The 25,423-nt window shown below is 43.6% G+C and overlaps 1 protein-coding gene across 2 annotated transcripts in view; it reads left to right on the top strand.

The window, feature by feature from the left end:
- Positions 1–23,993, top strand: part of LOC115136047 (MAP/microtubule affinity-regulating kinase 4-like) — a 60,092-nt gene extending 36,099 nt beyond the window's left edge. The window contains exons 15-17 of one of the 2 annotated variants that reach the window (XM_029671402.2): positions 13,994–14,272; positions 18,903–18,947; positions 19,199–23,993. In XM_029671402.2, the coding sequence (XP_029527262.1) occupies positions 13,994–14,272; positions 18,903–18,947; positions 19,199–19,550 (676 nt within the window). In that variant the 3' untranslated portion in view covers positions 19,551–23,993. Of the gene's footprint in view, positions 1–13,993; positions 14,273–18,902; positions 18,966–19,198 lie in introns of both variants that reach the window. The other variant, XM_029671400.2, reaches the window with a different exon arrangement.
- The last annotated feature ends 1,430 nt before the right edge of the window (positions 23,994–25,423 follow it).

Raw genomic sequence — 25,423 nt, 5'->3', positions numbered from 1 at the left:
AGCACTGATGGGAGGCAGGGTAGCCTAGTGTTGTACTAGTAACCGAAAGGTTGCAAGTTCAAATCCCCGAGCTGACAAGGTACAAATCTGTCGTTCTGCCCCTGAACAGGCAGTTAACCCACTGTTCCTAGGCCATCATTGAAAATAAGAATTTGTTCTTAACTGACTTGCCTAGTTAAATAAAGGTCAAATAAAAAATTATAAAAAATGGAGGGATTGTGCATTCCTAGTGTAACTCAGGCAGTTGTTGTTGCCATCCTGTACCTGTCCCGCAGGTGTGATGTTTGGATGTACCGATCCTGTGCAGGTGTTGTTACTGCCACTGTGAGGACGTTCTCCCTTTAGCGCTGTCTTAGGCGTCTCACAGTACTGACATTGCAATTTATTGCCCTAGAAACATCTGCAGTCCTCATGCCTTCTTGCAGCATGCCTAAGGCATGTTCACGCAGATGAGCAGGGTCCCTGGGCATCTTTCTTTTGGTGTTTTTCAGAGTCAGTAGAAAGGCCTCTTTAGTGTCCTAAGACCTTAATTGCCTACCGTCTGTAAGCTGTTTTTTTGCTTAGTTTATGACCTCTTATACACTATATTAGGCCCAGCCTTTGGAAATTTGGTTTTCCTAGATATGGCTATTATGTTGTGATCACTACATCTTATGGATTTGGATACTGCTTTAAAACAAATATCTGCAGCGTTTGTAAAGATGTCAAATCAAATCAAATCAAATTTTATTTGTCACATACACATGGTTAGCAGATGTTAATGCGAGTGTAGCGAAATGCTTGTGCTTCTAGTTCCGACAATGCAGTAATAACCAACGAGTAATCTAACTAACTAATTCCAAAACTACTACCTTATACACACAAGTGTAAAGGGATAAAGAATATGTACATAAAGACATATGAATGAGTGATGGTACAGAGCGGCATAGGCAAGATACAGTAGATGGTATCGAGTACAGTATATACATATGAGATGAGTATGTAAACAAAGTGGCATAGTTTAAAGTGGCTAGTGATACCTGTATTACATAAAGATGCAGTAGATGATATAGAGTACAGTATATACGTATACATATGAGATAAATAATGTAGGGTATGTAAACATTATATTAAGTAGCATTGTTTAAAGTGGCTAGTGATATATTTTACATCAATTCCCATTATTAAAGTGGCTGGAGTTGAGTCAGTGTGTTGGCAGCAGCCACTCAATGTTAGTGGTGGCTGTTTAACAGTCTGATGGCCTTGAGATAGAAGCTGTTTTTCAGTTTCTCGGTCCCAGCTTTGATGCACCTGTACTGACCTCGCCTTCTGGATGATAGCGGGGTGAACAGGCAGTGGCTCGGGTGGTTGTTGTCCTTGATGATCTTTATGGCCTTCCTGTGACATCGGGTGGTATAGGTGTCCTGGAGGGCGGGTAGTTTGCCCCCGGTGATGCGTTGTGCAGACCTCACTACCCTCTGGAGAGCCTTACGGTTGTGGGCGGAGCAGTTGCCGTAGCAGGCGGTGATACAGCCCGACAGGATGCTCTCGATTGTGCATCTGTAGAAGTTTGTGAGTGCTTTTGGTGACAAGCCGAATTTCTTCAGCCTCCTGAGGTTGAAGAGGTGCTGCTGCGCCTTCTTCACGATGCTGTCTGTGTGGGTGGACCAATTCAGTTTGTCTGTGATGTGTACGCCGAGGAACTTAAAACTTACTACCCTCTCCACTACTGTTCCATCGATGTGGATAGGGGGGTGTTCCCTCTGCTGTTTCCTGAAGTCCACAATCATCTCCTTAGTTTTGTTGACGTTGAGTGTGAGGTTATTTTCCTGACACCACACTCAGAGGGCCCTCACCTCCTCCCTGTAGGCCGTCTCGTCGTTGTTGGTAATCAAGCCTACCACTGTTGTGTCGTCCGCAAACTAGATGATTGAGTTGGAGGCGTGCGTGGCCACGCAGTCGTGGGTGAACAGGGAGTACAGGAGCAGGTTCAGAACGCACCCTTGTGGGGCCCCAGTGTTGAGGATCAGCGGGGTGGAGATGTTGTTACCTACCCTCACCACCTGGGGGCGGCCCGTCAGGAAGTACAGTAACCAGTTGCACAGGGCGGGGTCGAGACCCGGGTCTCGAGCTTGATGACGAGTTTGGAGGGTACTATGGTGTTAAATGCTGAGCTGTAGTCGATGAACAGCATTCTCACATAGGTATTCCTCTTGTCCAGATGGGTTAGGGCAGTGTGCAGTGTGGTTGAGATTGCATCGTCTGTGGACCTATTTGGGCGGTAAGCAAATCGGAGTGGGTCTAGGGTGTCAGGTAGGGTGGAGGTGATATGGTCCTTGACTAGTCTCTCAAAGAACTTCATGATGACGGAGGTGAGTGCTACGGGGCGGTAGTCGTTTAGCTAAGTTACCTTAGCTTTCTTGGGAACAGGAACAATGGTGGCACTCTTGAAGCATGTGGGAACAGCAGACTGGGATAGGGATTGATTGAATATATCCGTAAACACACCAGCCAGCTGGTCTGCGCATGCTCTGAGGCGCGGCTGGGGATGCCGTCTGAGTCTGCAGCCTTGCGAGGGTTAACACGTTTAAATGTTTTACTCACCTCGGCTGCAGTGAAGGAGAATCCGCATGTTTTGGTTGCGGGCCGTGTCAGTGGCACTGTATTGTCCTCAAAGCGGGCAAAAAAGTCATTTAGTCTGCCTGGGAGCAAGACATCCTGGTCCGTGACTGGGCTGGTTTTCTTTTTGTAATCCGTGATTGACTGTAGACCCTGCCACATACCTCTTGTGTCTGAGCCGTTGAATTGCGATTCTACTTTGTCTCTATACTGACGCTTAGCTTGTTTCATTGCCTTGCGGAGGGAATAGCTACACTGTTTGTATTCGGTCATGTTTCCGGTCACCTTGCCCTGATTAAAAGCAGTGGTTCGCGCTTTCAGTTTCGCGCGAATGCTGCCATCAATCCACGGTTTCTGGTTTGGGAATGTTTTAATCGTTGCTGTGGGAACGACATCTTCAACGCACGTTCTAATGAACTCGCTCACCGAATCAGCGTATTTGTCAATGTTGTTGTTTGACGCAATACGAAACATATCCCAGTCCACGTGATGGAAGCAGTCTTGGAGCGTGGAATCAGATTGGTCGGACCAGCGTTGAACAGACCTCAGCGCGGGAGCTTCTTGTTTTAGTTTCTGTCTGTAGGCAGGGATCAACAAAATGGAGTCGTGGTCAGCTTTTCCGAAAGGAGAGCGGGGAGGGCCTTATATGCGTCGCGGAAGTTAGAATAGCAATGATCCAAGGTTTTGCCAGCCCTGGTTGCGCAATCGATATGCTGATACAATTTAGGGAGTCTTGTTTTCAAATTAGCCTTGTTAAAATCCCCAGCTACAATGAATGCAGCCTCAGGATATGTGGATTCCAGTTTGCAAAGAGTCAAATAAAGTTCGTTCAGAGCCATCGATGTGTCTGCTTGGGGGGGAATATATACGGCTGTGATTATAATCGAAGAGAATTCCCTTGGTAGATAATGCGGTCGACATTTGATTGTGAGGAATTCTAAATCAGGTGAACAGAAGGACTTGAGTTCCTGTATGTTGTTGTGACCACGTCTCGTTAACCATAAAGCATACGCCCCCGCCCCTCTTCTTACCAGAAAGATGTTTGTTTCTGTCGGCGCGATGCGTGGAGAAACCAGCTGGCTGCACCGACTCCAGATGTGATCAATACATGTTGATGATTTAATTCCTGTGCTGTTTTTAAATACCCTGGTAGGTTGACTGACAACCTGATCCAGGTTGCAGGCACTGGTTACAGTTTGAAGTTTTTTCCTGAGTGGGCAGCTTGATGATAGCCAGTCAATGTTTAAATCACCCAGAAAATGTACTTCTCTGTTGATTTCACATACATTATCAAGCATTTCACACATATTATCCAGATACTGACTGTTAGCACTTGGTGGTCTATAACAGCTTCCCACAAGAATGGGCTTTAGGTGAGGCAGATGAACCTGTAGCCATATTACTTCAACAGTATTTAACATTAGATTTTTATCTAAGCTTTACAGGAATGTGGTTCTGAATATAGACCGCAACACCGCCTCCGTTGGCATTTCTGTCTTTTCGAGTATCTTCTGTTTCCAGAAGGTGTCAAAGTTATCAATAAAAGTGACTCCAGCAGAGCTACAGTAGTATTGTAGCCATATGTGTAATGACAGCAGTCTGCTGAATCTTTCACACCCGCGGCCCAACAATGGTACTGGACCTGAAATTATTGTCTGTTTTTTGGAGTCTTTTAATGCTAAAATCAGTTCTTTAAAATCAATTTTCAAATGTTCCGAGCTAGCCCTCCTGATGTCGTTTGACCCCAAATGGACTATGACAGTGTCAGCTCTTAGCATCTGTGGTAGAACAGTCGGAAGCAGCCTTGTTATGTCCTGTACTCTTGCTCCTGGAGAGCACAGGGTTTTTGCCTTGGGGACCGAGATGTTTCTCACCATAGAGCTGCCTTTGATGACAGCTGGTGATGGTGAATGGGCCGGTCGCTCAGGCAGCCTCACAGTCTGGTGAGGCTGGGAGCATCGAGGATCTGAACCGGAGGTAGAAGTCACCGGAGAGGGAGACAGAGCCGAGAATGAAGATGCAGGTACCCCCGGATCCGAAGCCACCACAGACAAAGGCGCGAGAACCTCTGGATCTAAGGCGGCAAAGCTGTTTCTGGTCTGTGTCAGTTCCCGGCTCAACATCTCCATGAAGACCCCCGTTGCCACTTCCACGGCGAGTGACGTACCTCCATGGCTGGTTGGTTGGGTCGAGACCCCTTCGGTGATGGAACCCTGCCTAGCACCGGCCAGTCGGCTGTGGGGAGCCGACACGGCAGTTCATCAAATAAATAGTAGGTGGGCATGGGTTCCCCATTAGCTTATGTAGGTTTTCTTCTTGCTTGCTAAGAGTAGTTACTTCGCTCCTGTAGTCCTCTGCAAGCAAGCAGTTGCTACATTGAAAGTCAACGTGGTCCACATTGTCCCGGAACAAAGCAATGTAAACTCAGCTCCTGCAACCTTGGAAACGTTCAATAGCGGCCTCCATTTGAGCCGCCGAGCCAGCTAGGCTAGCTGGGCTTTCACGTCTCTCCCCCTGTACGGAATCTGGCAGGATCCCAGGACAGATAGCAGCGCTCACAGCAATTTAGCCCAACAGAACCGCAGAATTCAAAATAAAATTAAAGTATATAAAAACACTGTCCGCTTTTAAATCGAGGTCTTTAGTTCAGGTTTCAGTTTCGGCGTTTGACAGCGTTCAACAACAACAAACGTGCTTTAATGACAGCTTTGCACACAATGCTTTTCCAACAGTTTTGAATGAGTTCCCACATATGCTGAGCACTTGTTGGCTGCTTTTCCTTCACTCTGCTGTCCAACTCATCCCAAACAATTTCAAGTTGTTTGAGGTCAGGTGATTGTGGAGGCCATGTCATCTGATGCAGCACTCCATCACACTCCTTGGTCAAATAGCCCTTACACAGCCTGGAGGTGTGTTGATTCATTGTCCTGTTTGGTATTTGGTATTTTAATAGGATCCCCATTAGCTGTTGCAAAAGCAGCAGCTTCTCTTCTTGGGGTCCACACAAAACATGAAACATAATAAAGAATTACATAATACAGATCATCAACAGACAAGAACAGCTCAAAGACGGAACTACATAAATGTTTTAAAAAGGCACACGTAGCCTTCATATCAATGCATCCACACAAACTATCTAGGTCAAATAGGGGTGAGGCGTTGCGCCGCGAGGTGTTGCTTTCTGTTTTTTGAAACCAGGTTTGCTGTTTATTTGAGCAATATGAAATGGAAGGAAGTTCCATGCAACTAGGACTCTATATAATACTATATGCTTTCTTGAATTTGTTCTGGATTTGGGGACTGTGAAAAGAACCCTGGTGGCATATCTGGTGGGATAAGTGTGAGTGTCAGAGCTGTGTGTATGTTGACTATGCAAACAATTTGGGATTTTCAACACATTAATGTTTCTTATAAAAAGAAGTGATGCAGTTAGTCTCTCCTCAACTCTTAGCCAAGAGAGACTGGCATGCATAGTATTTGTATCAGCCCTCTGATTACAATTAAGAACAAAACGTGCCGCTCTATTTTGGGCCAGCTGTTTTTTATTGTATTTTTTATTTCACCTTTATTTAACCAGGTAGGCAAGTTGAGAACAAGTTCTCATTTACAATTGCGACCTGGCCAAGATAAAGCAAAGCAGTTTGACAGATACAACGACACAGAGTTACACATGGAGTAAAACAAACATACAGTCAATAATACAGTATAAACAAGTCTATATACAATGTGAGCAAATGAGGTGAGAAGGGAGGTAAAGGCAAAAAAGGCCATGGTGGCAAAGTAAATACAATATAGCAAGTAAAACACTGGAATGGTAGTTTTGCAATGGAAGAATGTGCAAAGTAGAAATAAAAATAATGGGGTGCAAAGGAGCAAAATAAATCAATTAAATACAGTTGGGAAAGAGGTAGTTGTTTGGGCTAAATTATAGGTGGGCTATGTACAGGTGCAGTAATCTGTGAGCTGCTCTGACAGTTGGTGCTTAAAGCTAGTGAGGGAGATAAGTGTTTCCAGTTTCAGAGATTTTTGTAGTTCGTTCCAGTCATTGGCAGCAGAGAACTGGAAGGAGAGGCGGCCAAAGAAAGAATTGGTTTTGGGGGTGACTAGAGAGCTATACCTGCTGGAGCGTGTGCTACAGGTGGGAGATGCTATGGTGACCAGCGAGCTGAGATAAGGGGGGACTTTACCTAGCAGGGTCTTGTAGATGACATGGAGCCAGTGGGTTTGGCGACGAGTATGAAGCGTGGGCCAGCCAACGAGAGCGTACAGGTCGCAATGGTGGGTAGTATATGGGGCATTGGTGACAAAACAGATTGCACTGTGATAGACTGCATTCAATTTGTTGAGTAGGGTATTGGAGGCTATTTTGTAAATGACATCGCCAAAGTCGAGGATTGGTAGGATGGTCAGTTTTACAAGGGTATGTTTGGCAGCATGAGTGAAGGATGTTTTGTTGCGAAATAGGAAGCCAATTCTAGATTGAACTTTGGATTGGAGATGTTTGATATGGGTCTGGAAGGCAAGTTTACAGTCTAACCAGACACCTAAGTATTTGTAGTCCACGCATTCTAAGTCAGAGCCGTCCAGAGTAGTGATGTTGGACAGGCGGGTAGGTGCAGGTAGCGATCGGTTGAAGAGCATGCATTTAGTTTTACTTGTATTTAAGAGCAATTGGAGGCCACGGAAGGAGAGTTGTATGGCATTGAAGCTTGCCTGGAGGGTTGTTAACACAGTGTCCAAAGAAGGGCCAGAAGTATACAGAATGGTGTCGTCTGCGTAGAGGTGGATCAGAGACTCACCAGCAGCAAGAGCGACCTCATTGATGTATACAGAGAAGAGAGTCGGTCCAAGAATTGAACCCTGTGGCACCCCCATAGAGACTGCCAGAGGTCCGGACAGCAGACCCTCCGATTTGACACACTGAACTCTATCAGAGAAGTAGTTGGTGAACCAGGCGAGGCAATCATTTGAGAAACCAAGGCTGTCGAGTCTGCCGATGAGGATGTGGTGATTGACAGAGTCGAAAGCCTTGGCCAGATCAATGAATACGGCTGCACAGTAATGTTTCTTATCGATGTCGGTTAAGATATCGTTTAGGACCTTGAGCGTGGCTGAGGTGCACCCATGACCAGCTCTGAAACCAGATTGCATAGCAGAGAAGGTATGGTGAGATTCGAAATGGTCGGTAATCTTTTTGTTGACTTGGCTTTCGAAGACCTTAGAAAGGCATGGTAGGATAGATATAGGTCTGTAGCAGTTTGGGTCAAGATTGTCCCCCCCTTAAAAGAGGGGGATGACCGCAGCTGCTTTCCAATCTTTGGGAATCTCAGACGACACGAAAGAGAGGTTGAACAGGCTAGTAATAGGGGTGGCAACAATTTCGGCAGATAATTTTAGACAGAAAGGGTCCAGATCGTCTAGCCCGGCTGATTTGTAGGGGTCCAGATTTTGCAGCTCTATCAGAACATCAGCTGAACGGATTTGGGAGAAGGAGAAATGGGGAAGGCTTGGGCGAGTTGCTGTTGGGGGTGCAGTGCTGTTGACCAGGGTAGGAGTAGCAAGGTGGAAAGCATGGCCAGTCGTAGAAAAATGCTTATTGAAATTCTCAATTATGGTGGATTTATCAGTGGTGACAGTGTTTCCTATCTTCAGTGCAGTGGGCAGCTGGGAGGAGGTGTTCTTATTCTCCATGGACTTTACAGTGTCCCAGAACTTTTTTGAGTTAGTGTTGCAGGAAGCAAATTTCTGCTTGAAAAAGCTAGCCTTGGCTTTTCTAACTGCCTGTGTATAATGGTTTCTAGCTTCCCTGAACAGCTTTATATCACGGGGGCTGTTCGATGCTAATGCAGAACGCCATAGGATGTTTTTGTGTTGGTTAAGGGCAGTCAGGTCAGGGGAGAACCAAGGGCTATATCTGTTCCTGGTTCTAAATTTCTTGAATGGGGCATGTTTATTTAAGATGGTTAGGAAGGCATTTAAAAAAAATATCCAGGCATCCTCTACTGACGGGATGAGATCAATATCCTTCCAGGATACCCCGGCCAGGTCGATTAGAAAGGCCTGCTCGCTGAAGTGTTTCAGGGAGCGTTTTACAGTGAGGAGTGGAGGTCGTTTGACCGCTGACCCATTACGGATGCAGGCAATGAGGCAGTGATCGCTAAGATCTTGGTTGAAGACAGCAGAGCTGTATTTAGAGGGGAAGTTGGTTAGGATGATATCTATGAGGGTGCCCGTGTTTAAGGCTTTGGGGAGGTACCTGGTAGGTTCATTGATAATTTGTGTGAGATTGAGGGCATCAAGTTTAGATTGTAGGATGGCTGGGGTGTTAAGCATGTTCCTGTTTAGGTCGCCTAGCAGCACGAGCTCTGAAGATAGATGGGGTGCAATCAGTTAACATATGGTGTCCAGAGCACAGCTGGGGGCAGAGGGTGGTCTATAGCAGGCGGCAACGGGGAGAGACTTGTTTTTAGAGAGGTGGATTTTTAAAAGTAGAAGTTCAAATTGTTTGGGTACAGACCTGGATAGTAGGACAGAACTCTGCAGGCTATCTTTGCAGTAGATTGCAACACCGCCCCCTTTGGCAGTTCTATCTTGTCTGAAAATGTTGTAGTTTGGAATTAAAATTTCAGAATTTTTGGTGGTCTTCCTAAGCCAGGATTCAGACACAGCTAGAACATCCGGGTTGGCAGAGTGTGCTAAAGAAGTGAATAGAACAAACTTAGGGAGGAGGCTTCTAATGTTAACATGCATGAAACCAAGGCTATTACGGTTACAGAAGTCGTCAAAAGAGAGCGCCTGGGGAATAGGATTGGAGCTAGGCACTGCAGGGCCTGGATTCACCTCTACATCGCCAGAGGAACATAGGAGGAGTAGAATAAGGGTGCGGCTAAAAGCAATAAGAATTGGTCGTCTAGAACGTCTGGAACAGAGAGTAAAAGGAGGTTTCTGGGGGCGATAAAATAGCATCAAGGTATAATGTACAGACAAAGGTATGGTAGGATGTGAATACAGTGGAGGTAAACCTAGGTATTGAGTGATGAAGAGAGAGATATTGTCTCTAGAAACATCATTGAAACCAGGAGATGTCATTGCATGTGTGGGTGGTGGAACTAATAGGTTGGATAAGGTATAGTGAGCAGGACTAGAGGCTCTACAGTGAAATAAGCCAATAAACACTAACCAGAACAGCAATGGACAAGACATATTGACATTAAGGAGAGGCATACTTAGTCGAGTGATCAAAAGGGTCCAGTGAGTGGAGAGGTTGGTTGGGGGTCACGGCGATTTAGACAGCTAGCCAGGCCATCGGTAGCAAGCTAGCATAGGATGGAGGTCTGTTATTAGCCACCTCTTCCGTCAGTAGATTAGTGGGGTTCAACAAAAATAAACACAATAGATATAGTTATAGAGGCCCAAGAAGAAAACATAATAATAATAAAAATATATAAATTGTCCGATTGTCTATTCAGATAGCAGCCGGTAAGACAGCTAATGGTTAGCAGGCCGCAGATGGGCATTCAGGTAACGTCGCGACGGAGGAGCCAGCCGGATAACTCCTTGGGGTAGATAATGTCGGCAGTCCAGTTGTGGTCCGGATAGGTGACGACTGCAGCCCAGGAGTGATTGATGGAACTCAGGAGTGATTGACGGAGCTGGCTAGCTCCGGAATAATTGATGTTTGCTCCGGAATCGACGAAAGCCAATAGTCACACGGATAGCAGCTAGCTAGCTGTGAGATCCAGGTATGAATGTCCAGAGAGCAGTTGAAATCCAGGGACATGGAGAGAAAAATTGGTCCGGTATGTTCCGTTCCGAGCCGCGCTGCGCTGCGCCGTACAAAACTGGCGATAGATTTTCGAGCTAAAGGATAGCTGATGACCACAAACCGTGGTTAGCTGAATACTAACGATTTGCCAGTAAAGAAGCTAACTAGCTTCTGAACTAGCTTCTGATTAGCTTCTGGATTAGCTTCTGGGCTAGCTTCTGGCTAGCTCCTGGCAAGGTTCTGGCTAGTTTCTGGTTAGCTTCTTGGAGTTTCTGGCTAGCTTCTTGGAGGATTACAGATTTGAGGTAAATAATACTTTTTTATAAATATAAAGATGAGTTGATGGAAAATAAAAATAAAATGTATGTGAAAAAAAGTTGTAAATATATATATATACGGGACACGACAAGACGAGGACAAAAGACGTCTGAACTGCTATGCCATCTTGGAAAAATGCGAGGTCTTTCCTTACCACACTGGACCACACGACTGAACAATAATCAAGATTAGACAAAACTAGAGCCTGCAGAACTTGCTTTTTGGAGTGTGGTGTCAAAAAAGCAGAGCATCTCTTTATTACAGACAGACCCCTCCCCATCTTTACAACCATTGAATCTATATATTTTGACCATGACAGATTACAATCTAAAGTAACGGCAAGTAATTTAGTCTCCTCAACTTGTTCAACAGCCACACCATTCATTACCATTAATTACCAGATTCAGAGGTCTAGAACTTAAGGAATGATTTGTACCAAAAAGAAATGATAGTCCCACTAAGCACAAACCATATGGGAATGCTGTGATAGCCATGCTGGTTAAGTGTACCTTGAATTCTAAATAAATCACAGACAGTGTCACCAGCAAAGCACCATCACACCACCTCCTCCATGCTTCACGGTGGGAACTACACATGAGGCGATCATCTGTTCACCTACTCTGCGTCTCATAAAGACACAGTAGTTGGATCCAAAAATCTCAGTTTTGGACTAATTAGACCAAAGAACATATTTCCACCGGTCAAATGTCCATTGCTCATGTTTCTTGGCCCAAGCAAGTCTCTTCTTCTTGTTTGTGTCCTTTAGTAGTGGTTTCTTTACAGCAAATTGACCATGAAGGCCTGATTCACGCAGTCTCTTCTGAACAGTTGATGTTGAGATGTGTCTATTACTTGAACTCTGTGAAGCTTTTATTTGGGCTGTAATTTCTGAGGCTGGTAACTCTAATGAACGTATCCTCTGCAGCAGAGGTAACTCTGGGTCTTCCTTTCCTGTGGCGGTTCTCATAAGAGACAGTTTCATCATAATGCTTGATGGTTTTTACGACTGCATTTGAAGTAACTTTCAAAGTTCTTGAAATTTTCCGCATTGACTGACCTTCATGACTTAAAGTAACGATGGGCTGTCGTTTTTCTTAGCTTATTTTAGCTGTTCTTGCCAAAATATGGACTTGGTCTTTTACCAAATAGGGCTATCTTCTGTATACCACCCCTACCTTGTCACAACACAACTGACTGGCTCAAACGCATTAAGAAGGAAATCAATTTCACAAATATACTTTTAGCCAGGCACACCTGTTAATTGCAATGCTTCCCAGGTGACTACCTCATGAAGCTGGTTGAGAGAATGCCAAAAGTATGCTAAGCTGTCAAGGCTTTTGAAGAATCTCAAAATTAAAATATATTTGTTTAACACTTTTTTTTGTTACTACATGATTCCATATGTGTTATTCCATAGTTTAGATGTCTTCACTATTATTCTACAATGTAGAAAATAGTAAAATATAAAGATAGACCCTTGAATGAGTAAGTGTGTCCAAACTTTTGACTGGTACCGTAAATTGTATGTTATAGAAGTGTCCAGACACCTTTTGTGATTTCACTTGTTTTTTTAAAACATTTTCCCCAAACAGCAAATCACTTCCTCATCCTAGTGTGTGGGCGTTTCCTCATTCTCATTGTGTAGTATGGGAGCCCCGAAAAAACATTAACAAAGGCTCCAAAAACACCCCAATACTTATTTTTAGAAACTTCTAAGCTCTCAGAATAGGGAAGCAGGTCTTTTTTGTTGTACACATGAAATTGTGTAATTCTTAATTTTATCCGCAACATTATATTCCATTTTGTTGCGACTCGAGCAAAACCTTTACATCCATTCTACAGGTAACTGCTAAAATAAAGGAAACACTTGAGTAAATGTGGTATACAATGTCTTCACAAATGTGGGACCAGCACCGTTGTAACTACCAGCGCTGTTGCTAACTAGCATAGCTGGTACCATTTGTTGCAAAGAGTAATGGGATATTAGAATCTCGTTGTCTTAACCTTTGTCTTCTTCAACCTCCCTTCCACACAGGCAATTCCAGACACTTGTAGAATCTATGCCAAGGCACATTATTTAGACACTTTATGTTGGGGTTTCCTTTATTTTGGAGTTTACCTTTAGCAGCGGGCTACATGGAGAATAGAACAGCTGGATAGCGGAAATGGCTTGAGTCGCACAAAAGGGAATATGTTGCGGATAAGTTCGGAATGACACAATTTCATGAGTACAACATCTAAAGAACTGCATTGATATACTGAGAGCTTTTCTGTATCTAAAAATAACTATTTGGGTGTTTTGGATCCTTTGATCATGTTTTTTAAGGGCCCCATACTACACAAGGAGGATGACTGTCACGATTGTCGTAATAACATTCGGACCAAAGCGCAGCGTGATATGGGTTCCACATGTTTATTGAATGAAACTCACAAATACAATAAAGAACGAACAAACGCAACGTGAAGTAAATGAAGTGCTCATAGGCAACTACACATAAACAAGATCCCACAAAACACAGTGGGGAAATGGCTGCCTAAAGACAACGAAAAATAGCTGCCTCTGATTGGGAACCATACCAGGCCAACATAGAAATAAACAACCTAGATTACCCACCCTAGTCACACCCTGACCTAACCAAAATAGAGAATAACAAGGCTCTCTATGGTCAGGACGTGACAATGACGAAGAGTCCACTGGGCACACACGGGTTAAATTTCAATGAAATTATGTTGAACCAACGTAGAATAGAGGTTGAGTCTACATCTGTGCCCAGTGGGAGATTTTCTGTTTGGGGTAAGTTTCTCAAAAACAAGTGAAATCACAGAACAGGTGTCTGGACCCATCTATAACATTTCATTTACATAAAAAATTGAGATTTGATTGTTAAAAGCAAAACTTCTCCTTTAACCCAACTCATACGAAAGACACACACACATACAGGCTTTTAGAGATGTGCAGGGGGCTGCCAGACTGAGTGCCTGGGGAGCTGTTGTTGTGGGGGGTTGAGTGCCTTGCTGAAGGGGACAACGGCAGGCAATGGCATCTAGGATTTGATACCAGCAATTCTCCAGTTGGTTGCCAGATCACTTCCCATTTCCTGCCAGGTCACTTCCGACAGATTTTTCCTGTTGGACCCGGGATTTGAACTGGCAACCCTCTGGCTGCTGGATCACCTCTCAAACTGCTAGGCTACCTGGCACCCCGTTTCTAGTGTTGTTTTTTGTCAACCATGTTATTGTGAAGCCGAAAACAAGTTTCCACTTAGTGTGGACAGTAACATTTGTCTAATTCTAATTGTCTCTCTGCTCCAGCTCCCTGTCCCACCGCCTGCCCCCCACATCCCCCTCCACCCTGAGCATCTCTGGGGCCGGGGCCTCCTCCTCCTCTAGCGAGCGCTGCCGTCTGACACGGGGCTCCACCATTCGAAGCACCTTCCACGGGGGCCAGCTGAGAGACCGGGGCCCGCCCGTCTACTCGGCCCCGCCCACCTCCCCCACTCTGTCCCACCATGATGCAAGTCCCCTGCCGCACGCCCGCAGCCGTGCCACCTCCAACCTCTTCACCAAGCTCACCTCCAAACTCACACGCAGGTAAGCGGTCACCTCTGTAACGGTCACCTCTATAACGGTCACCTCTGTGACAGTCACCTCCGTAACAGTCACCTCCATAACACTCGCCTCCAAATGCAGGGGACAATCACCTTAATGAATTGTAGTAGTCACCTCCATAACACCTGCCCCCATACTCATGCGCAGGTAATCGTTTACCTCCGCAACACTCACCTCAGTAACGCTTGCCTCCAAATGCAGGGGACAATCACCTTAATGAATAGTAGTAGTCACCTCCGTAACGCCTGCCCCCATACTCATGCACAGGTAATCGTTTACCTCCGCAACACTCACCTCAGTAACGCTTGCCTCCAAATGCAGGGGACAATCACCTTAGTGAATAATAGTAGTCACCTCCGTAACACCTGCCTAACTCACAAGCAGGTAGTTGTGGACCAGGGTTGTGTTTAGAAGGGGAAACGGGGGAGGTAGGCACACTAACTGAATTTGTTACACAAAGTTACAGACCACAGCCCTTGGCCCTGACATTGGAAACGGAGCTTACCCAGCTATCCCTGGAATCAGCTATAGTATACAGTATAATCACATATGTGTAATGTAATGAAACATATGCTTCCTCCATGCCAATCAGCTACAGCTGCGCTGTTATCCACCATTCCTTTGGCCATGATTCAATTATTTTCTCTTTCTCCCCTTCCTCTCCTATTGCTTTTTCTATCTCTCTCTGTTGCTCTTCCTCTCCTTATATCAGGGTCAATCTAGAACCCTCTAAGCGCCAGGGCTCAAACAAATCAGTCTCGGGTTGTACCCTTCCCCAGGGATCAAAAACAGTTAGTAAGTTCCCATGTCTCTAGCTTCTCTCTGTCGGCCTGCTTGCCTGCCTGCCTGCCTGCCTTCTGGACATACTAACGGGGTGTGTGTGTGTGTGTGTGTGTGTGTGTGTGTGTGTGTGTGTGTGTGTGTGTGTGTGTGTGTGTGTGTGTGTGTGTGTGTGTGTGTGTGTGTGTGTGTGTGACTGCATTCCTGTTTACTTACAGTACCAGTCAAAAGTTTGGACACACCTACTCAAAACTATGTAATAACACATATTGAATCATGTTGTAACCAAAAAAGTATAAACAAATCAAAATATGTTAGATTCCTCAAAGTAGCCACCCTTTGCCTTGATGACAGCTTTGCACACTCTCTTCTTCTTATGGTGTCCTTTAGTAATAGTTTCTTTGCAGCAATTCGACCATGATGACCTGATTCACACAGTCTCCTCTGAACAGTTGATGTTGAGATGTGTCTGTTACTTGAACTCTGTGGAGCATTCATTTGGGCTGCAATCTGAGGTGCAGTTAACTCTAATGAACTTATCCTCTGCAGCAGACGTAACTCTGGGTCATCTTTTCCTGTGGTAATCCTCATGATAGCGCTTTTGCGACTGCACTTGAAGAAACTTTCAAAGACTGTCGTTTGTCTTTGTTTATTTGAGCTGTTCTTGCATTACCAAATAGGGCTATCTTCTGTATACCACCCCTACCTTGTCACAACACGCCTACCTATACCACCCCTACCTTGTTAACTTTTAACAAGGCACACCTGTTAATTGAAATGTATTCCAGGTGATTACCTCATGAAGCTGGTTGAGAGAATGCCAAGAGTGTGCAAAGCTGTCATCAGGCAAAGCGTGGCTACTTTGAAGAATCTCAAATCTCATATATTTTGATTTGGTTTAGACTTCTTTGGTTACTACATTAATCCATTTGTGTTATTTCATAGTTTTGATGTCTTCACTATTATTCTACAATGTAGAAAATAGTCAAATGTGTCCAAACTTTTGACTGGTACTGTACGTATCTGTTTACCTTTCTGTTACATACCTTTGTTTCTGTCTGAACATACCTGTCTGTCTGTCTATGACTTACTGACCTGTCTGTCTGTATGACTTCCTTTCTCTAACTTCCCATGTGCCTAGTACTTACCTGTCTGTATGCCTGTCTGTCGGTCTGTCTGTCGGTCTGTCTGTCTGTCTATATGCCTGTCTATATGCCTGTCTGTATACCTGTCTGTATACCCGTCTGTATGCCTGTCTGTATGCCTGTCTGTCTGTCTGTCTGTATGCCTATCGTTATGTCTGTCTGTCTGTATGCCTGTCTGTATGCCTGTCTGTCTGTCTGTATGCCTGTCTGTATGCCTGTCTGTCTGTCTGTATGCCTATCGTTATGCCTGTCTGTATGCCTGTCTGTCTGTCTGTATGCCTGTCTGTATGCCTATCGGTATGCCTGTCTGTATGCCTGTCTGTATGTCCGTCTGTATGTATGCCTTACCTGTCTGTCTGCATGTCTGTCTGTAGGCCTGTCTGTCTCTACGCCTTACCTGTCTGTATGCCTGTCTGTCTTACCTGTCTGTCTGCCTTACCTGTCTGTCTGTAGGCCTGTCTGTCTGTCTGTCTCTGTCTGTCTGTATGCATGCCTGTTTGTCTGTCTATCTGCATGACTGTGTGTCTACCTACTTGTCTTTATTCTATAGCTCTCTCACACTGCTTTTTGGTTCATTCCTTTGGCATGCCCGGGGGATTACACTTTACTTGAAACCTGCATCATAAGGGCTACATAACACTGTCATAACAATGACTTAACGTGACACAAACAATGAATTAGCTATGGCAGTTTTGCTAGACAATTGGCTGATAAACAGTAAACATGGTCTTAGTTGTCATAAACTGACACCTATGATATATGTTATGAAAGTGTTATTCATCCTTTTATTATACGTAAGGGCTTGCGTTAAAATAATGATTTGTTCCAGGGGCACCATCCTAGTGCATAAGGTCTTCCTGTGACTCCATCTACCTTGTTTTATTTTCAATGACAGTTGATTCCTGGATTGTTGTTGTGTGGTGGAATTGATAGTGACGTACAGTTGGTGTCACAGAATGCACCAACATTTACGCCGCTGTGGATTCTCCCACCTCCCCCTAAAAGACGTGGAGTACAATCATATCAGTACAGATTCACTGTTGCCACTGAACAAACACAATATGAGAAGCATGGGGTTGTTTTTTCTATTTTTCTATTGATACAGCCTTATTAGTTGACTCTGTTGTGCGAGTCAGGGCCTCTGATACGGGGTAATATTGTCACTCCATACTCTGACCCGTATTCATGGGTTGCACTTACGTCACCCAGTCGTGTCACACCATCTGAACGGAGGCTCACTAATGTTTTACGAAATATTTTTTATAATTAAACCAAGATACACCACAGCCTGTCGTTTCCAATGGGAGCAAATGAATCATAGTGGGCAGAACAAGCAAGGAGGTGGGCAGAGCCAAGCACGAACTAGCGAGATCCTATTGGCGCGTTCTAGCATGTGTTTGCATATTTCCGTTAGGAAATGCCTACTCTGTGAACTGCGTGTGTGCAGTAACTCAATTCGCCATTGCCCTCCTTCTAAACAACAACAAATTTTACCACTTTGGCAAAGGTTAAAGTCTACAAGACTTAGTCAATTCTGTTCGTAACAGATGATTGTTTTGTGAAAAGCAAACTGTATTCAGATCCAATGTTTAATCGCTGAGAAAACTAGCGTGTCGGACCAGTTCCATCTGGCTCCATATTCATTCACTGCCGGCCACTGGTGCTTCCTCTCCTCACCATATTTGGTGGAGAGTGGAACTTCAAACCGGATGATTCAGATTTATACATCTGGTGAAACATATGGCTCCTTGTTCTATCTGTGGTTATACTGCATCTAAAGTTAATCTGATGACATCACAATGATGACAAAAGGTTTTCCTACTCATTATTTGTCTCCTTTAGAAATTACATTGAGGGCCTCCCAGGTGGCGCAGTGGTCTAGGGCACTGCACCGCACTGCCACCGCACTACACCGCACTGCCACCGCACTACACCGCACTGCCACCAGAGACTGGGTTCGCACCCAGGCTCTGTTGCAGCCGGCCGCGACTGGGAGGTCTGTGGGGCGACGCACAATTGGCCTAGCATCGTCCGGGTTAGGGAGCGATATCCTTGTCTCATCACGCACCAGCGACTCCTGTGGCGGGCCGGGCGCAATGCACGCTAACCAAGGTCGCCAGGTGGACAGTGTTTCCTCCTACACATTGGTGCGGCTGGCTTCCGGGTTGGATGTGCACTGTGTTAAGAAGAAGTAGTTGGGTTGTGTCTCGGAGGACGCATGACTTTCGACCTTTGTCTCTCCTGAGCCCGTACGGGAGTTGTAACTACTAATAATTGGATACCATGAAATTGGGGAGAAAAAGGGGGTAAAATGTGAAAAGAAAAAAAAGAAAATAAATTACATCGTATTTCCAAGCCACTAAATCCACGAAATCTTCATCAGCGCCAATTAACAATTGAGTAAAACATTGACATTGAGTAAAACATTGACTCAGGAGTCAATAGATCTTACATAATAATATTGTGAGGAAACATGCAACCCATGAACACCTGGAGGTTTTTGTTGCTGTTGTTGTTTGCTTGTCCTCACTCTGATTTATTTTCCTTTCTTTTTGAATGGCTTCACTGTATTGTGGATGGATGATGACTGTGTACTTGGTGGACATGGAACTGCATCTCCCATAAATCACCTCTCCGATTCCCCCTTTAACTGTGTGTGTGTGTGTGTGTGTCTGTTCTCTACGCAGGGTCACAAATGAACCTGAGGGAATCTGCCGATCTGCGGTCACAAGGTCAGTATATGTCACAAGGTCAGTATATCCGGCAACCCTTCGTCAACCCATCTAGAACTCATGTTTCAGACAGTAAACTTGCACACCTTAACTGGACATTAAAGTTTAGATTCAACAACCCGTCACAAGTTTTTCTACTTACCCACATTTACTAGCCCTTTCTCTCTAACAGCTGTTCTCTCCTCCTTTTTCCTCCACTCTTCCACACCTCTGTCCTTTCTCCTACTTCTCTGTCCCTTTCTGGCCTCCAGTCGCCATTTACCTGGGCATCAAAAAGCGTCCGAGCCCCGGGCCGTCGGACGTGGCTGGGATCTGAGGGGACCTGGGGGGCGGCGGGACCCGGCGGAGGTGGTGCTGGCTCTGCGGGAGGCGGCACGGGGTTGCGGCTGCCAGGTCCACCATGCCGGCCCCTTTCTGCTCTCCTGCACCCACGGGGCGGCCGGTGGTCAAGTGGCCTTTGAGGCCGAGGTGTGCCACCTCTCCACAGGGGGCAGCGCCGCCAACAATGAGTCTTCCAACGGGGTGCGATACACGCGACTCTGGGGGGCACCGCTTGCTTTCCGGGACATCGCCACGCAAATCTCAAAGGACCTCGAACTCTGAATATAATGGGGGTTGAGAAGGATGGGAAGAGAAATAGATAAAGGGACTTGGGGCTGCAGATAAATACATTTACTCCTGTCTCTTACGTGGCTAAAGACCTACCCCCCTCCACACCAGTCTCAACCTAACCACCCAAACCCCCCACGCCACACAGACTCAAGCATCTCCTCCCCCCAACTTCATCCACTGGATCCGGACCAGAGAGATATCCAGCTTCATATTTTTTATCGTTAACTCTAGCCAGAATGACTATTACTTTTATGATTGGTATCATTGTGGTTTTTAACCATCACCACCTCCGAACCGACACTATCGAAAACATTCTCGAAAACATTTCTTGTGTCTCGCCGTCTTTGATTGTCTTCTGCGTGTCACTGTATGTGTTTTTAGTCATTCTTCTCCCATTTGAACATTAATATGGATAAAGTGATTATCCAGTGGACAACATGCACAAATAGGGAGACAGTTAACTCAATGATTTGACAAGTGGCCTGAAAAGTTGCTCTGTCTTTCATTGTGTGCATGGTATGGGCGGGATTGAATTATCGGCAATGACAGAGGAGTTGACAGACACTTTGAACCAGCCAATGGTGACCTTCACATCCATTTTCCGCTTACAATATCATCAATAGAATAAAGTAGCAGATGGGGATGTTTTCTCGGACACACCATGAATCTATCTCAGTAAGTCTTATAGCACATGACAAATATAAACTGGACAGATATAGGTTTCAGTTCTGTAGTATTGTACAACCCACACCGTAATAAGCTGTTTTGTTAATGTATAAGATCAGGTAGTATACACTTTGGTACACATCATGCTCCATCAGCGGCAATATGAAAACGTAATCTATGTAGATCAAAACTGTGGTTCATAGTGCTATTTTTTCACCTTCATACCTCTTTAGCTACCTGTTAGCTACCTGTACATTTGGTTTCCTGCACACACCCTTCCAAAGTAATTCCATTGGCACATTCCTTTTCCTGAGAAACTATTTTAACCCTCTGATTGGCTGGGATCAATGTCTGTGTTGGAACTGGTCATTACCAATAATCATATCAAGCTGTTTTGAAGCATTTCATCCCATACTTCTCACGATATGATCTATCCCTTTTACCTTTCTTCAGCAAAGTTGAATTCAAGTAAAGAAAGAGTTACACAGTTCCTCTGCATAAAATAGCCTAACTCAATGTATTATGGCTGAAAGGGTGGCTGGAAAGGAAGAAAATCCAACCGCGGTTCACTGCAGAACATTGCACCCTTGAATGCCACATGGCTTTGCCAAAATGAAAAGCTGTCAGACATACTAGTGAACCAAATTTGTAACAGACAATGTTTGAAGTACATGATTATTTAAGTATTTGAAATATTTTATTTCTGTGTATTTGAGTAAGTCGTATATGTATATATGTATATGTATATGTATATATGTATATGTATATATATGTATATATATATATGTGTGTATATATACATATATACATATATGTATATATACATATATATATATATATAGATATATATATAGATATATAAATGTCATATTGCTTTCAGTGCAATGCGATGCAATGCAATTTCGTTTGATTTCTATTACGTGCCATGCCGATTTATCTTCAGCCATCTCACTACATTGAAGGTGAACATCAAAATCTGTTTTTTTCTGAGGCAACTGAAACCACCCAATCCCATTTCCACTGTTACACACACTGGTGCCTCTACTCTGACACCCTTCAGCATTTTGACATTGGTGAACTTCAGATCAAACTGGTTTTGTCTACTGCTGATGACTATCCCACATGACAAAATGCTACAGTTTACTATATAATACTATAGTACTTACTATAGAATTATGTAGTTAACTGTAGTATAGTGTAGAATACTATACTCCACTGTAGTATCCCTCGATCATGTGTAGCACTTACTATATAATTTTGTAGTATACTGTAGAATGCTATACTACACACTGTAGTATCCCTCGATCGTGTAGTTCTTACTATATAATCTTGTAGTATATTGTAGAATACAATACTCCACACTGTAGTATCCATTGATCGTGTGTAGTACTTACTTTAGAATATTGTAGTGTTCTGTAGAATGCTATACTCCATACTGTAGTATCCCTCGATCGTGTAGTGCTTACTATAGCATTTTGTAGAATACTTAACTCCACATTGTAGTATCCATTGATCATGTGTAGTACTATAGCATGTTGTAGTATACTGTAGAATACTATAGTAAATACTACAGTAATTTCCTCAAAATACTACAGTACCCGCAAAAAACACTACAGTGTTCTAACTATAGTAATTCTACAATATTAATTTGCATATACCTCACCCATTCCCATACCCCGTACCCCAATTTGTGCCACCCATGAATGAGAAACCTACATGCCAAGTATAGACCATATATTGTGTTCCCTACAGGTTATAGAAAAGAGCAGAAGCTCTAAAGTATCCGTTCAGACTCCATTCCTACCTACCTACAGGTTATGGAAAATTTGCTCTTTTAGTGTTTGTCCTGTTGGTTTCCTTCAGTGCGGCAAGTTGCCTAGCAGTTAGAGCGTTGGGCCAGTAATCGAAAAGTTGCTGGTTTGAATGCATGAGCTGACAAAGTGAAAAATCTGTGCAATGTGCCCTTGAGCGAGGTACTTAACCCTAATTTGCTAAAGGGGTGCCATACTACTATGGCTGACGCTGTAAAACAACACATTTCACTGCACCTATCCGGTATATGTAACAATAGTAAACTCTATAGTAAACTGTAAATCATGTCTGCAAAAACACTACAGTATATACTACAGTACACTACAGTCATGTCCGCAAAAACACTACAGTATATACTACAGTACACTACAGTCATGTCTGCAAAAACACTACAGTATATACTACAGTACACTACAGTCATGTCTGCAAAAACACTACAGTATATACTACAGTACACTACAGTCATGTCTGCAAAAACACTACAATATATACTACAGTACACTACAGTCATGTCTGCAAAAACACTACAGTATACACTACAGTACACTACAGTCATGTCTGCAAAAACACTACAGTACACTACAGTCATGTCTGCAAAAACACTACAGTATATACTACAGTACACAACAGTCATGTCTGCAAAAACACTACAGTTGAATACTATAGTAAAATCTGCAAAACGCTACAGTGAATACTATAGTATATAAATATAGTAATACTACAGTATTTTTACCATAGTATATTAATGTATTTTTTTCATGTGGGGTCGGCTACTGTGGGTTGTAGGGGAAGTGCATAGACACGCAGAGGAGTCATTTAGAGAGACAGAGAGAGACATAAAGACAATGTGACTGGGATGCTGTGTTTTCCCTGTTGCCCCTCTTACAGTAAGCCTACATACAGTAAAAGTACAATGTTGGAAAATAAGAACCTCAAAAAGGCTTCCTCACCCTCCTCCTGATTAGAATGAAGGATGTACTGTGATGTTCATGTAGGCTACAGGGACCAAGATGTCTGCCTGGTTATTTACTGTTAACGCTCTCGGCTTCCTCACCCTCCTCCTGATTAGAATGAAGGATGTACTGTGATGTTCATGTAGGCTACAGGCACCAAGATGTCTGCCTGGTTATTTACTGTTAACGCTCTCGGCTTCCTCACCCTCCTCCTGATTAGAATGAAGGATGTACTGTGATGTTCATGTAGGCTACAGGGACCAAGATGTCTGCCTGGTTATTTACTGTTAACGCTCTCGGCTTCCTCACCCTCCTCCTGATTAGAATGAAGGATGTACTGTGATGTTCATGTAGGCTACAGGGACCAAGATGTCTGCCTGGTTATTTACTGTTAACGCTCTCGGTCTCAGTTTTGGCTTTTTGCTCATGGTGATTTAACCAGTCAGACCAACGTGATCATGTAGGGTTTGATCTTCATCACAAGTGTTTTTGCTGTCTGTATGTCAGTTTGTTTTTGCAATCCTCCTCCTGTCGTTTTATTTTTTCAAAAACACTCACAACTGTCATCTGCTTCACAGACACGTTGTTGAATCATCTCTTCTGAATCTCCTTGTGCTGTTTTGTCTGCCCCATGACAGGATCCCCTATATAGGAGAACAATACTAGTCCACTACATTTCACTGCCCTTTACAGTACAGACAGACACACTTATTGACCTGAAGAGGGTCAGTCCTATGTCCTATAACATTGTGGTGTATATTAGCATTAGGTAATATAGACCTCAATGCACTTTGCTTTGACTTGAATCAGCTCCTTCCAGTGGACCCTAGGGCCATGCCCATAATGAGCCACTGGATGGCGCCAATGTCTTAAATGTGAACACTTCAATTTGTGGATATTTGCACAGGTACTTTTATTTATTTTTTAGATGAATATCGTAATAAAAAAAACTGGATTTATATCAGCCAGTTACCGGCTGAATATAAAATATATGAATATAGTATATATCTTAGCGGTCAAGGTTTATTTATAGCTAGAACAAGGGAAGTGCTTCTAGTTTTAAGCAGTTTCTGTCAATGACAATAGGGAACAATACCAACTTGCAATCCTGCATGACTTCAGAGTTTGGGTTTTGGGGGTAGAAAATGTAATGATTGACACCCATAGGTGGATGCTTTATGAAATAAAGATGCAGTCAGTGTTTCGACATGATTGTAGACACAGAGAAACTGTACTGGGTATTGTCCCTGCTCCCCCTATCACAAGTACAGATGGCAGATTTGGGGTAAATTCCAATGATTTGACTCCTTCTATTACTTACAGGGAAATTGATTCACTTGATATTCCTAAATGTAATTCACAAATCTCTGAATTTCTCTACTGTATAACAAAATGTAAAATAACAGATTTTTTAACATTTTAATTCCAATGTGTTGTTACAAATTCTGCAATTTTACAAATGTTTAAATTGAGACCATCTCTGATGGTCAGGCACATCTGGGGTTGGGTTGGGTTGCGTTCAAGCCATAGAAACGTCCATTTAAGTTTTTACAGAATGAAAGGGAAGCATCTGGTTGAACATATCCAAAGTGGTTGCTAAAGTGAAGGAAACAATTGTTTCCAGGTGGAATACAAACCTATGAAATGCATTTAGAAAAAGATAGTACAATGTGTGCTGGTATGCCTATAAGAGACTGTCAGTGGTATAGATGGTTGTTGGAAACAGTATTATGGCCTCAGGGGCTCAGTATTTAAGTAATGTGCATTGTCATGCTGGAACTGTTTATTTGTTTTAACCGTTGATGTAATATGCAATAGAGGCCAATGAGATGGATGAAGAGACACGTTTTGACCTGGACGCCTAATTCTGTTCACCCATTGACCCCTTCAGAAACAAACAATGTGAGATTGTGTAGCCCAAAGGCCCTGGTGCTTTTGGTCTACAGCGAAAGTGAGAAACATGGAGCTGACGAGAAATAAAATTCACAAATGTTATCTTTTCCCTTTTCTTTTAGTTTTTCCAATGGATCTCTCAGTTTGCTGCGTGCGTCATCATCACTTGATTCTTGCTATTGCTCTTACTGCTAATAATAACTTTTTTCCTCCTTCATTGTTGGACAATTAGGCTTTGAATATCATATTTACCTTTACTACTCAGCAAACACACAAGCACCACACGATGTTGTCTCAGTGTTTACTCCAGGTTGTGAGCTTCAACGTGCCCTTGAAAACCATGTAAGTGCTGCCATGGCTTAACAGCACTTTTAATAACTATTAGCCTATTCCATTATTGGAAAAAGTACCCAATTGTCATATTTGAGTAAAAGTAAATATACCTTAAAAGACTATGACTCAAGTGAAAGTTGCCCAGTAAAATACTACTTGAGTAAAAGTCAAAGTACTGTATTTGGATTTAAATATACTTAAGTGTGA

The sequence above is a fragment of the Oncorhynchus nerka genome, linkage group LG10 (assembly GCF_034236695.1).
Source record: "Oncorhynchus nerka isolate Pitt River linkage group LG10, Oner_Uvic_2.0, whole genome shotgun sequence".
Lineage (NCBI taxonomy): Eukaryota > Metazoa > Chordata > Actinopteri > Salmoniformes > Salmonidae > Oncorhynchus > Oncorhynchus nerka.
This window is presented reverse-complemented; position numbering and strand designations above follow the sequence as displayed.